The 13,894-nt window shown below is 42.1% G+C and overlaps 1 protein-coding gene across 1 annotated transcript in view; it reads left to right on the forward strand.

The window, feature by feature from the left end:
• The window catches only part of prim1 (DNA primase subunit 1), a 28,470-nt gene extending 15,969 nt beyond the window's left edge, over positions 1–12,501 (forward strand). Inside the window, exons 9-13 of the mRNA XM_043682004.2 lie at positions 2,465–2,597; positions 2,986–3,055; positions 7,542–7,639; positions 9,794–9,892; positions 10,884–12,501. Coding sequence (XP_043537939.2) covers positions 2,465–2,597; positions 2,986–3,055; positions 7,542–7,639; positions 9,794–9,892; positions 10,884–10,903 — 420 coding nt within the window. The 3' untranslated portion in view covers positions 10,904–12,501. The remainder of the gene's footprint in view (positions 1–2,464; positions 2,598–2,985; positions 3,056–7,541; positions 7,640–9,793; positions 9,893–10,883) is intronic.
• The last annotated feature ends 1,393 nt before the right edge of the window (positions 12,502–13,894 follow it).

Consider the following 13,894-nt stretch of genomic DNA (forward strand, 5'->3'; position numbering starts at 1 on the left):
GACACTCTCATTCACTTTCGCAGAACTGGTCCTCGCCCTTACAACTTTTTTCCTTTCAATCTTCCGACTTCCTACAAACCAGAGGGATGGCTACAGGTACCGTATGGGTCCGAACTATTCCTGCCTCTTCATAGCTCGAACAGTTCACCTACTTCACCCACACCTTCCACCCTGTCCTTAGGTTTACCAAGACCACCTTTGCCTACCTCTCTGTCTCCATGTCCGACAACTGACTCAGCATCAACATCTATTTCAAAGCCACCAACTCCCACAGCTCAACCCCACACAGACACATTTCCATACTCCCAACCACCACTCCATATCTGCGCTCAGGATGAGCAATTCCATTCCAGGTCATCCGCGATGTCCTCCTACTTCAAGGACTGTAATTTTCCCTTCCGCGTGGTAACAATGCTCTCCACTGCATCTCCACCATTTCCCACATCTCTGCTCTCAAAGAAATCTCCCACAGAAAGGATAGAATCCCCTGGTCCTCACAGTCCACCCCACTAATCTCCAAATCCAGTACATTATCCTCTGCCGCATGTAGTCTGACCCCATCAAATTGATATTTTCCTCCCCACCCCTATCCACTTTCTGCTGGGACTGTTCTGTGACTCTTGTTAGTTCCACACTCCCCACCAACCTCCCCTCCGCAACTGACACCTTTACCTGCGGCTGCAGGAGGTGCAAATCCTGCCCTCCCATCTCCCCTCTTATCTCTGTCCAAGGCCCCAATCAGTCAGTCCGAGTCCTGCAGAAATTAGCCTGCATTTCCTCTAACCTGATTGCATCCATTGCTCCTGATATAGTCTCCTCTACATCGGAGAGACTTAGCACAAACTCTGGGACCAGTTCAGGGAACATCTATGGTCCGTACACTCCAATCATCCCCACCTTTTGGTTTGCCAGCCATTTCAACTTGCCCAGTGACGTCCATCCTGGGCCGACTCCACAGTTAAAATGAAGGCCACATGCAAACTGGAGGAAGAGCACTTCGTCCTCTGCCTCAGGATCTGGCAACCATACAGCCTCAAAGTAGAATTCACCAGCCCCACCCCTAATCATTCTAGGTCCAGCCCCCCCTCTTCCATCCTGCCCCCTTGACCTGACCTAATCTGTCCATCTTCCTTCCCATGTATCTGCTCCACCCTTTGCACTGACCAGTCACAATCAACTGCATCCACATATTGCCGTCCCACCCACCTTTCCCCCAGCCCGTCCATATTTACTTCTCTGCTGTCTTCCCTCTTCCCCAGCCCAGATGTAAGGTTATCGCTTTATACATTAACTCCCCTGCTCCTTTGGTGCTGCTTGACCTGCTGTGCTTTTGCCAGCTCCACACTTTATCGACCCTTAAACTGCTAACGCAGATCACACATTTCTTAAGATGGGTTATTTTAAACTCCTTGTCCACAGCCTTCTGTTTCTGGAGCTTTTCTCTTTGACATTAAGCGACTCAGGACTTTCTGCCCTGACCGTTTTGTAGATTGCTAAATTACGTTGCTGATGTCAGGCCAATTCTTACTCAATGACCTTTTTTCTCTCTGAAAGAAGCCTGCACACTTGATGGCCTTGTCAGTGATACTGTCTTTCTGGATAACTTGTTTCTATCTCTGTCTCCCTGTGTTTCAGGACACTTATTGCAGAGGGTGTCTCGTACATCTGTAGAAAGAAAGGAGACAAAGCAGAGCAATGGTCCAATTATTTTCTCCTAGCATTCTAAGATACTAAACTGTTCACCTCAAGGATGTTAAATGCACACAAATTACTACAGTTCAGCTGAAAAAAAGCTCTTCTCTCAATGCACGCAATCCTTAAATATAAATTAAACTTCAAGCCATACCTAGTCCTGTCCATTTCAGAACCCGAGTATCCAAGTAATGAAAATGATATATTCCGAATCTTTACGTTATAGTGGTAACAGTATGTAACGACACTCTTGTACGAGAGTAAAATATGATGATCATGAACAGTGGTTTTGCACCTCTATCTGGTGTTAGGCCAATGCATTTATAAATAATCTAGGTTTGTTTAGCATTGGTTAATAGGGTTTGAAGTCAAAAAAGTTTGTGAACAGCTGATATTTAGTTGCATGACTAGATTCATGAAGATTTGTAAACACCCTTTTTATATATTTTTCATCGTAAACTGTAATGGAAAAAGGACTGTTTGACAGGAAAACATGACAAGGAATAGCCTGGGTCAATCTGACAGGTGATTTGGGGGCTTTGCAAACTTTCATTAAAATCTTTAACTTTTGTGATGATTTCAAGAATAACGGGGCTTGATTTCCAGCAGGTTGTGACAAAAGTGAGTTGATGGTTTTATTCAAAACATTGGATGGTAATTGATTTGCAGTTGAAATAACAGTCAGTCTTTGGGAAGTCAGCTCATTTGCTGTACAACCTGCTTGTGTTGTCTTTGAATGTGAACTTTCTATTCATCAAATTGCTTTCTACAGTTAACCAAACAAATGAATGACCACCATTTAGAAGAGATTAAGCTGCAGTACTGCTATCCCCGTCTGGATATTAACGTCAGTAAAGGCATCAACCACTTGCTGAAAAGCCCTTTCTCCGTTCATCCCAAAACAGGTATTGTGTACCTGTCGTCTTTTCTTTCCTAAAGATTGACTGTGCTCTGCAACTGTTTGTTTGGTATCCTACTTCTCAATCTTTGGCAACTTTGCTCACTCTGTCTGTCTTGCTCTCTTGTTCTCTTTCTGTCTTGGCACCAGATATAAACCTGAGTGTACTAAAGCGATTAATTTCAACACTCCTCATTGTGTTCAAATCCCTCCATGGCCTTGGCCATCTGACTGCTTGTTGTTTCATCCGTCTTTTTTTAAACAAAGCTGTATAAAAAGGTTGTGGTACTTATGTTTTGTAGTGTTGCCACATCATTTTTGATAGTTTGATAGACAAAAAAACTTTCAACTGTATGTGCAGTATATTCCGCTCATCATTATTGTTGCTGTTCCAGGACGCATTTCAGTGCCTCTCGATGTCAAGAATGTGGATAAATTTGATCCTTTTAGTGTCCCGACAATAAGGTATGAAGGATATTGACATCGGGTATTTTTATGTATTGAGAAAGCGACTTAAGTGTGATTCCTTTTTTTTTTTTTTTGAAACTGTAGTGGTATATATCAGGGTTCGTTTTAAAGTATAAGTAAGGCAGAAAAATAGCTCCATAGAAGGATTTTGAAATGTGTCCAGGCATCTGTAGAAGTAATTTGGTGCATCAACTTGGATTCTATAAGAAGTCACATTTATTCTAAAATATTAAAATGATCTATTTTACTTCGTTTATTCCCAGCTTCTTTTCTTGTATCTTTTTAAGTGTCACCTACATGTAAGCACAACCCATGTTTTTGTAGTTGACATCCAAGATTGGGTTTCTGGCCCAGACAAATGCCTTCTGAGCAAAAATCACAAACTTACTGTCATGCAGAAGACGACCATTCTGCCCGCCGTGCTTGCAATAGTTCTACTCCTTTGTGCTAATCTCCTCCTGCCTTTTTAACCCCCATACCCTTGCACACCATTTCTTTCCAAATAATCATTCAGTGCCCTCTTGAATGCCTCGATTGAACCTGCCTCGACCACATTTCCAGGCAGGGCATTTCATGCCCTGACCGCTCACTGTGTGAAAAAGTTTTTCATTTGTATTACCCTTGCTTCATTTGCACATCGTTTCAAATCTATGCCCCTCATTTCTTTTACCAGCAGAAACAGCTTCACACTTGATTCTATATTTAGCCTGCTCACGATTTGGAAAGTCTTATTCAGATCTCCTCTCTTCCTTCTCTCCAGGGAGAAGAGTCCCAACTTCAATCTATCCTCACCGCTGAAGTTTCTCATCCCTGGAACTATTTCAGTAAATCACTTCTGTACACTCTCCATGCATTCACACCTTTCCTATAATGTGGGGCCCACAACTGTCTGCAATACTCTGCTGAAGTCTAACAAGTCTCTTGTACAAGTTCAGCGTAGCCTCCTTACTAGAATTAGAATTAGAATCTTTACAATGTGGAAACAGGCCCTTCGACTCAACAAGTCCATTCCACCCAAACCTATTCCCCATTACTCTGGTATTAACCCCTGACTAATGCACCTAGCCTACACATCCCTGAACGCTATGGGCAATTTAGCATGGCCAATTCACCTAACCTGCACATCTTTGGATTGTGGGAGGAAACTGAAGCACCAGGAGGAAACCCACATGGGGTCAATGTGCAAACTCCACACAGACAGTCACCCGAGGCTGGAATCGAACCCAGGTCCCTGGTGCTGAGAGGCCGCAGTGCTGACCACTGAGCCACCATACCTTTATTAGTAAAGAGTACTCGAGCACAATTAGTAAAACAGAGAACACTGTTTTATTTCTGCTCTGTCCATCTGTCCTACCGCTTTCAATGATCTGTGCACGTACATATCCAAGTCCCTCTACTCCTGCACCCACTTTAGAATTTAACCCCTATTTTATATTGTCTTTTGATATTCAAAGTACATCATCTCGTAGTTCTCTGCACTGAACTTCATCTGCCACCGATTGCCCACTTCAACTTGTCTAAGTCCGTTTTGAAATTGTATGCTGTCCTCTTCACAATTTAGGATTTTTCCAAGTTCCATGTCATCTGTAAACTTTGAAGTTGCCCCAGGAAAAGTGAAGTATACCAACACCTGAGGAACTCCTATAAACCTTCTTCCAGCCTGAAAAATATCCTTTGGCCATTGTTTTGTTTACCATCGCTTAGTCAATTTTGTATCCATGTTGCTACTGTCCTGCTAACACCATGACCTATAACTTTCCTCTCCAATCTGTCATATGGCACAGTTTTAAATGCCCTTTTGAAATCCATATATACCACGTCAACTTTACCTTCTTCAACCCTTGCTGTTACCTCTTCAAAAAAACCTCCAAGTTAGTTAAGCATAATTTTCCTATTAGAAATCCATGCTGACTTTTCCTAATCAACCCACCTTTTTCCATGTGAATACTAATTCTATCCCAAATAATTATAAGTTTCCCCACCAAAGTTCCCCACCACAGCTGGTCTGTGATTGCTGGGATATTCCTTAACCTTTTCTTGGACAAGGCCATAATGTTTACAATTTTCCAGTCTTCTGACACTTCCCAAGTCCAAGGAAGATTTTTTTAAAAATTGTAGCCAGTTCCCCCTGAAATTTCTACCTTCACTTTTCTTCAAAATCCTTGGATGCATCTCATCTGGTCCTGGTGCCGTGTCAACTGCAAGCACCAACAATTCATTCATGATTTCTTCCTTATTTGAAACCCTTCTGTTGACAGAGTTTCTTCCTCTGTCAACGTGGTCTCGGCAGCAGCATCCTCTTTTATAAAGACAGGTGCAAAATATTCATTTTAACAACTCTGCCATGCCCCCACCCCACACCCCTGTGTGTCAATCCCCTTTGATGTCTGATCAGCCTACTCTCCTTTAACCATTCTCTTACTGCTTATATGCCTATAGAAGCCTTTGGGAATTCCTTTTATGTTAGCTGCCAGTTTTTTCTCATTACTCTTTGCTTGTCTTATTTCCTTTTTTTACCTCCCCTCTAGACCTTTGATATTCCTGTTGATTCTGTTATTTTCTGTCTCTCACGTCATAAGCACATTTTTTTTTTTAAAAAATGTTAATTTTGACCTCTTGTCATCCAGGGAATTCTGGATTTGTTTGTCCTACCTTTTTTTACATTAGAGGGAATATACTTCAATTGCATCCGTACCATCTGCTCCCTGAAGGTGGCACGGTGGCTCAGTGGTTATCACTGCTGCCTCACAGTGCCAGGGACCCGAGTTTGATTCCAGCCTCAGGCGACTGTGTGGAGTTTGCATGTTCTCCCTGTGTCTGCATCAGTTTCTTTCAGGTGCTCTGGTTTCCTCCCACGGTCCAAAGAAGTGCAGATTAGGTGGATTGGCCATGCTAAATTGCTGAGTGTTCAGGGATGTGTCGGTTGGTGCATTAGTCAGGGAGGAATGTAGAGTAGTAGTGTAGCGGAATGGGTCTGGGTGGGATAATCTTCGGAGGGTCGGTGTGGACTTGTTGAGCCAAGTAGTCTGTTTCCACACCAGAGATTCTATTGTTCAGTTACCGATCTTGCCACCGCCCTCTTATTCCAAATCAATTGTGTTTTAACTCTTGTGTTCTAACCCCATTAAAATCAGCTCTCTGCCAATTGGTTTTTCTCATGCTGGGCTGTTGCATGTCATTCTTCAGCACCAACCTGAACCTTATGGTTTTGATAAATGCAAGATCAAAACAAGGGTCATGATTTTCATCTGCAGACTAGTTTGTTGCAGCAGCGAAGGGGTGTCCCAACCAGTCCTTGGCTGTCACCATATGCATTTCTGGACGTTAGCCAATGAGGCAATTGCATTTCCTTTTTAGCTTCATGGCGAGGATGCTAAGGCTAGGTTGTAGCACGATACCTCAGGCAGTGACATTCCAGTCTGAATTGTATTGGGGAGGTGCCATTAACTGGCTAGTATACCATCAAGGAGAAATTGTCAGGGGGTTCTACTCTGGACTGTTATCCAGCAAGTCCTGCTGAAAGAATGTGTAAATGGCTGGTGAGGACCGGATCAGACTCCGCCATGATGCTCTGTGGTTGAAAAGTCCACATGATCCTGTGTCAAAACACTCATGAATGATGGTCAGTTGGGCAAATTGCAAGGTAACCTGGTGCCACAGAACAATAACTGACTAAGGAATCAATCCTCATGGGGGACATCCGGGTTGCTGATTTTGAGGGAGGAAGTTTTCTTTGGTTGTAATAGCGATCTGCTGAATGGAAACATGGCCTGTTCAGATGGTGGTAACTATGCAAGCGAATGGTCATGCAGCGATTGAGAATGTGATGTGCAGGTGACTGCATGTGACCGATGTTTCAAAGGTGTGCACATACATGGCTGCATGTCAATCTTTAAAATTGATTCCACGATGCAAAAGTGCACAGCAAGCAGAAATTAGAGTAAACAATGTCAAAACTAACATTGTGCTCAACTAATATCCTTTGTGCCAGCATGCTGCCTGATGGCAATCTCTTTAAATTCTTTCAAGCAATTCAGTGTCCAAAGGCACCTACCACAAACATAACTGTGTTGGGGCGGCACGGGTGGCTCAGTGGTTAGCACTGCTGCCTCAGTGTCAGGGGCCCAGGTTCGATTCCAGCCTCGGGTGACTGTGTGTGGAGTTTGCACATTCTCCCCGTGTCTGTGTGGGTTTCCTCCAGGTGCTCTGGTTTCCTTCCCGGTCCAAAGATCTGCATGTTAGGTGAATTGGCCATGCTAAATTGTTCAGGGATGTATAGGTTAGGTGCATTTAGTCAGGGGTCAATGTAGAGTAATGGGTCTGGATGGGATACTCTTCAGAGGATTGATGTGGACTTGTTGGGCCGAAAGGCCTGTTTCTACACTGTAGGGATTCTAATTCTAATAACATTGCTTCAGTGCCTTCAGGCAAACAAAGTTGTGTTTTGTAATTTACAATGGGGTAACCTCTGATTCTCTTAAAGTTATCTTTGCAAGGAGCTTGATAAGAAAACTAAGGAAGAGCAAGAAGTTACAAGTGCTGAGAACGGTGAAGAGCCGGAGATGAAACGTCGCACCAGAGGTAAATATCTAGATGAGGCTGTGGGCATTGTCGTCAATAAGTTACCCATCCCAGTTTGCATTTGAGAACTGTTGAGAATCAGTCATGTTGGTGTGTCTGGAGTCACGGAGCGTAGAACAGATCAGGATGGCAGATTTCCTTCCCGAAAGAAAACACGTGAACAGGATCACCTTTTATACGATTATTGATAAATTTCATAGTAACTACTGAGACTAACATTTAATTCTGGCTTGACTGTTTTAATTATTCAATTTTCTTTCATAAACTTAAATTCACCTAGTTTTAGGGGCCTTTAGATTACTTGCCCAGTGACAATATCACAACGCCACCATCTCATGTCTGAGAACAATGCTGTGTAATACTGCAGGTTCAATACGATATTCAGGCATTTCTCCTAAAACAACTAATCATCCACTTTTGTCATCTTTCTCCCCTGACGATCCTGGCTTCTGTTGAAGTCTCACTCCAAGGTGTTACTCACCCTACAGTACATCATTTATGTGTACAGTTTTGGGCAGATATGGTTTCATCAGATGCAATTCAGATATGGTTTGCTGGACTGGTTCCTGAAATTAAATGGTTATTTTTGAGCAAGCTTCTGCTGGTAAAGTCTATATTCAAGGACTTCAAAGCCCTAGTTTAGGCCTCCACTTGCTAGAGTTTTCTAATCAACGTTTTCAGAAATATGATGATGCACCTCTGGAGCAAATGTAACTTGAACCTAGATCTCCTGATTCCAAGATAGTGACACTACCACTACACCAGGACCCTAAAAGGCCAGCCCTGGAATATTTGCTTTAAGAATCAACTGCGCTCTCTTATCCCTGCAGCATGGTTTCGAGGTCTACAGCACCAGGAAAGGCCCATTGAGTCTGTGCCAGTCAAAAACAACTACTTATCTATTCTAATCCCATTTTCCCAGCACTTGGCCCATCATTGTGGTGCATGTCTAAATACTTCTGAAATGTTGTGGGTTTCTGCCTCCACCCTTACAGGCAGCAAGTTCCAGATTCACACCATCCTCTGGGTGTCAAGACATTTCCTCTCAGCCCTTCTAAAATTCTTGTATCTGCTTCCCTCCCACCCCCCGTCGTTGATTTCTCCTCTGGAGGGATGCCTCTCATAATTTTATACATCTCAATCATGTCCTCCCTCAGTCTTCTGTGCTCCAAGAAAAACAATCCCAGTCTGTCTCTTCATAACTCAAAACCCAGGCAAGTTCCTGGTAAATATCCTCTGCATCCTCTCCACTGCAATCGCATCCCTTCTATGTGGATTCTAATACTATATACAATACTCTAGCTGTAGTCTAACCAATGTTTTATACAGTTTCAGCATCACCTCCCTGCTCTTAAACTCTCTGCCTCATCTAATAACAGCAAGTATCTCATGTGCCACCTTAACCGTTCTTGCCTGTGTCACTCCCTTAAGGGACTGGTGCATGTACGCACCAAGGTCCCTGTGAACCTCCGTGCTTCCCAGGGTCCTAAAGTTCATCATGTGTTACCTTGTTTGTACTGCACTCAACCCATCTGACCAGCCCATTTATATCCTCACTATTAACCATCCCACCAATTTTTATATCATTTGCAAACTGAGTGATAAACCCTCCTACATTCAAGTCTAAATCATTTATATAAACCACAAACTGCAAGGGTCAGAAAAGTGATTGCTGCGGAACCCCATTGGATGCCGGTTTCCATTGGGAAAACCATCGCTAAAAGCGTTTGCTCTGTTCATCATGGCCAAATCATATCTGATCTTGTTAAAATTGCCTTCCTCCAGTTTATAACTTCAAAGTCAGGCCCATCCGTGTCTTTTTTTCTATAACAATGGTGAGTCTACATCTTGGTTTATTCTTGAAAAGACTGTAATTTACAACCTTGTCAGAGGTTGACTTATTTAAGGCTAAATTGGACAGATGTTTGATAGGCCAAGGGAGTTTAGGGTGATGGGGTGACAAGCAAGAAATTAGAATTGAGATCATGACTGGTCAGCTCTTATCTTGTTGAATGGCAGAGCTGGCTTAGGGGGGCTGAATGGCTTGCTTCTCCCATTTAATATGATCTTACAAAACTGAATATTGGACAGAAACCATGTGGGAATGCAGTATACATGGGTGAGTGAATTCCTCTTAAATTTCTCTGCACTCAGATTATAAGAAAACAAGCCTCCTTGGGCCCATCAAGATTTTTGAGCAATTTATAGAGAAGATGGAGCAATCACGAAAGGGACAGTTGCTGAAACAGAGTGGTGAGTATTGTTTAGGATATCTTTAAAAAGTATTATTGCATAATCTTGCCAAAATTCAGAGCTATGAGGAAAGCCAGTACAGGTCTAGTGAGGCTTTTTTAAAATGTGGAAAGGACTGTTGTTTTCACAGGCAATCTTTTGCTTAGTTTGGTTTTTATTTTGAATATTTCTAATTTGGAATTAAACCATAAGTTTGCTTTGACTGTTGAAGCTTTTCTCAAGAATAAAGTTATGTTTGACTCAATTGTTTGAATTCTTGTCTTGTACTTGATTCAGGAGAATATTGCCTGAGGAGTAATGGGATGGAGCTTTGAATCTACCTCCTGAACAAGCTCAGCATTTGAAAGTGCTCCACCCAATTAATTGCTTTTTGGGTTGATTGTTTTAAGTGGACAAATGCAGAAGTCATTCTGGACCTGAGGTGCCTGCCCCACACCAACTGATAAATGACTGGTCAATTTGCTTAGATAGTATTGGTTGAGGTCATAGTCATACAGCACGGAAACAGACCCTTCAGACCAACCAGTCCATGCTCCTTGAATGCTGCCTGACCTGCTGTGCTTTTCAGCACCCCTCTCCACTCTGATCTCTAGCATCTGTAGTCCTTACTTTTTCCTCCATAATCCCAAACTAAACTAGTCCCACCTACCTGTGCTTGGTCCATATCCTTCACACATTTCTTACTCATTTACTTTTCCAAATGTCTTTTAAATGTTGTAACTGTACCCACATCAACCACTTCCTCTGGAAGTTCATTCCACACACGAACCACTGTGTGAGAACAATTACCCCTTGTCTTTTTTTTTTAATATATGGGTAGTTCAGGAAGTGAATAAATTGGGAAAACCTTTGCAATGTTCCCCACACAAATGGTATGGTGTCAGCATGGAGAACTCTTTGGAGGGGAGAAAAGAAACACATGATCAAATACTGTATCTGACACTTATTTAAAGTGCTACTTTGATTTATTGTTAAAACACTTTTATTTCAGATAAAGAAGGAGATTTTTGATGTCCCCCAATGAGCAAGTTCTTTTTCAACTGCGTTTCAGCATATGTTGGCTTGCATCACGAGGTTGGAAAGCTTGGAACCGTGACTGCCTTCTGACTTCACTGCTGTAGCTGCAAAGAAGATTTAAAAGTTTGTGATGTACCAAAATGCACTTCAGTTCTGAGCAGCCTTTAGTTAAGGCCTGTGGAACACTGTTTCAGAATTCCTACTTTAGAGGTTTATATCATTTTATATCTAGCAGATATTTATATATCCACATTTTGTCTCTTGGTAAGATTCCTTTTATTTTTCTTCTGCATTTCAACTTATTACTAATTGAATCACTTAGATCTTAAGCTACATTATGCAACATCATGTGGAAGAGTCACCTTTTAATTCAAGGTGGCAGTCAATCCCAGGACTCTTTAACTGTTGAACTTTGGCAGAAGAGCCATCTAGAATGGGCACCATTTTTCTGCAGGTTTCTTAAGTTCTGGGTAAAATTCAGATATGATGGATGAGCTGTAAAACCCCTGTGGGAAATTGAAGGATGAACGTTGAGGGACAATGTCCATATACTGGAGTGTGAAGAATAGTGAATTGGGACTGGGGAACTACTGGTATCTGTGGACCTCAACCCCAGTAGGCATCTTTCCATTTTCATCCAACACTTGAAGAGAAAAAAAAACACTGATGCACACTTCACTAGAGACTTGATTGAAAATGTGTACTTTGTAAACTTATGCAAGCAGTCTCCATTACTACTCAATAAAGAGATGTTTTTATTCTGTGTAATATGGAGAGGGGTGAAATTATCCCCTCTTCTCCCCTACCTGTATGAGGGCATGTTTTAAAAGGAAAATACAACAAGTTCTGTTTTTTTTTTTCAAGGAAAATGTTTATTTTGAACACACCCATACCTCCTACATTGAGTGAAATATTGTTTACAAAAAGTTTAAAAGCCACCCTGCCTTTCACTTCTCCTTTTGGTCCACTGAAGAATAGAGGCTGGAGGTCGCAAACGATTAATTTTATGTAGCAGCAGACTTCTTGTTCCACTCCCGTTGGGATACAGTTGAACACCTGTCCTACAACCTTTAGAATTGGAGGGGTTTACAGCATGGGGGAAGAAAAGGTTGTTCAGCCTATTGTCTAACTTGGTCATTTACTCTAGTCCCATTTCCTAGTACTTGTCTGTAGTGGTGTTCCAAGTGTTAATCGAAATACTCTACAACCCTTTAAGGAGGAATTTTTAGATGTCATTTTGGATGCCAATTTCTTCCTTAAATCCACGACCCTCTGGATATAACACCTCTGTTAAGAGGAAAGGTTTATTCTTTACTAAAGCGTACGTCAAGTGGGCCTGTTATCCCCAACCCAAAGTCATCTTTGCTGTAAGGAAAACAACACTCTCCTATCTAGTCTGTCCGTAGCTGGGGAATCTCCCCTGCGCCCTCTCTACTACAATCCTTGCTCTTTAAAAGTGTGGTGACTACAAATCGATACAGGACTCTAGCTATAGACTAACACCTTGTCCAACTCCATCATAATCTCTGTTCTTATATACAATGTCTCAACTAATAAAGATAAGTATCCCATATTTTCAACTCACCTGAAATGTTGCCATGTCTTCTGTGAAGCTTCAGGTGCATTCCCTTGCCTTGTTAGTCCTCCTAAAATGTATCACCTTTTCTCAGTCTGATTCTCAAAAGGCCTTTTTTTATATCCCCAACATCAGATCGTCTCATTGGTTCAATATTGGCAAAACAATAAATTCAAACTCAATTGGGTTTTAGTATCCTGCGGCATAATTTAAACTAATTTGGTTAAATTCGAATTGTTGTCAAAACAGCAACTGATTCTGGTATCTATTTCACAGCCATGTGTTACATATTTTCAATTTTCTAATACACACTGAGACTGCTCTTGAAAGTTCTCAGTGCAGAACAGCATTCACTCTCTTAAAGGTACAATATATGCCTTCAACTTCGTAACAATTAAAACACTTGCATATGCTCTGGCTTCTGTATCAACTTGGCTTCTCTTCTATGTTTGTCTGTGCATTACCCCCTATTGTCCCTCCACTGCATAACCCTCCCACTGCCAAATTAGTTCATCACCTCTGCACCATACATAAAAAGTTGCTTATCCTGTTTCAGGTCCCATATTCCCACAAACAGACCTAGCGCTCTAGGCTTTCCCTCCTCTCAGTCACATTCATTTGCTTTATTAATCTATTCCTATACTGTCTAGCACACACCACTGGAGTAGTACAGAGATCACAACCTTCAAGGTCCTGCTTTTCAATCTGCTACCTAAGTCCCAAAATTCTTGTGGAAGAACCTCCTCCTCCTTTCTACCTATGCCATTTGTCTTTCCCCCTTAAAAGCCCTGCAGCCATTGACCTTCAATCATGGAGTCCCGTCTGGGGCTACAGAAACATTTGTCAGTAGCCTTCACTTTTGAATCTCCTACCACTATTCCTATTTCTCCCATCCCCTTCTGTAACTGGGTTCTGGCCACACTCCCCAGAGAAATTATCACTCAGTGGTTTCCAACACAGAAAAACTAATTACTTAAATTAATTTGTGAGAAGTGAGCATTGCTGGCTGGGCCATCATTTATTGTCCATCCTTAGTTGACATTGAGAAGATGGTAATGAGTTGTCTTCTTGAACCAGTATAGTCCACATGCTGTAGGTAGTGCCATTAGGAAGGTAAGGGAGTTCCAAGATTTTGATCCAATGACACTGATAGAACAGCAATATATTTCCAAGTTGAGGTAGTGAGTGACTTGGAGAGAGATTTGTAGATGTTGTTCCCATGTGTCTGCAGCTGTCCTAGACACAAGTGGTCAGTGGTTTAGAGGGTGCTGTCTAAGACACTTTGGTGAATTTCTGCAGTGCATCTTGTATATGGTACACACTGCTGCATCAGAGTCTCAATGGTGGAGGGAGTGAATGCAGTGCCAATCGAGTGAGCTACTTTGTCTTAGATTGTGCCAAGTTTTTTG

Source organism: Chiloscyllium plagiosum, unplaced genomic scaffold (genome assembly GCF_037043375.1).
Source record: "Chiloscyllium plagiosum isolate Xiang-an unplaced genomic scaffold, Cpla_swu_hap1 HiC_scaffold_53X, whole genome shotgun sequence".
In the NCBI taxonomy this organism is placed as follows: domain Eukaryota; kingdom Metazoa; phylum Chordata; class Chondrichthyes; order Orectolobiformes; family Hemiscylliidae; genus Chiloscyllium; species Chiloscyllium plagiosum.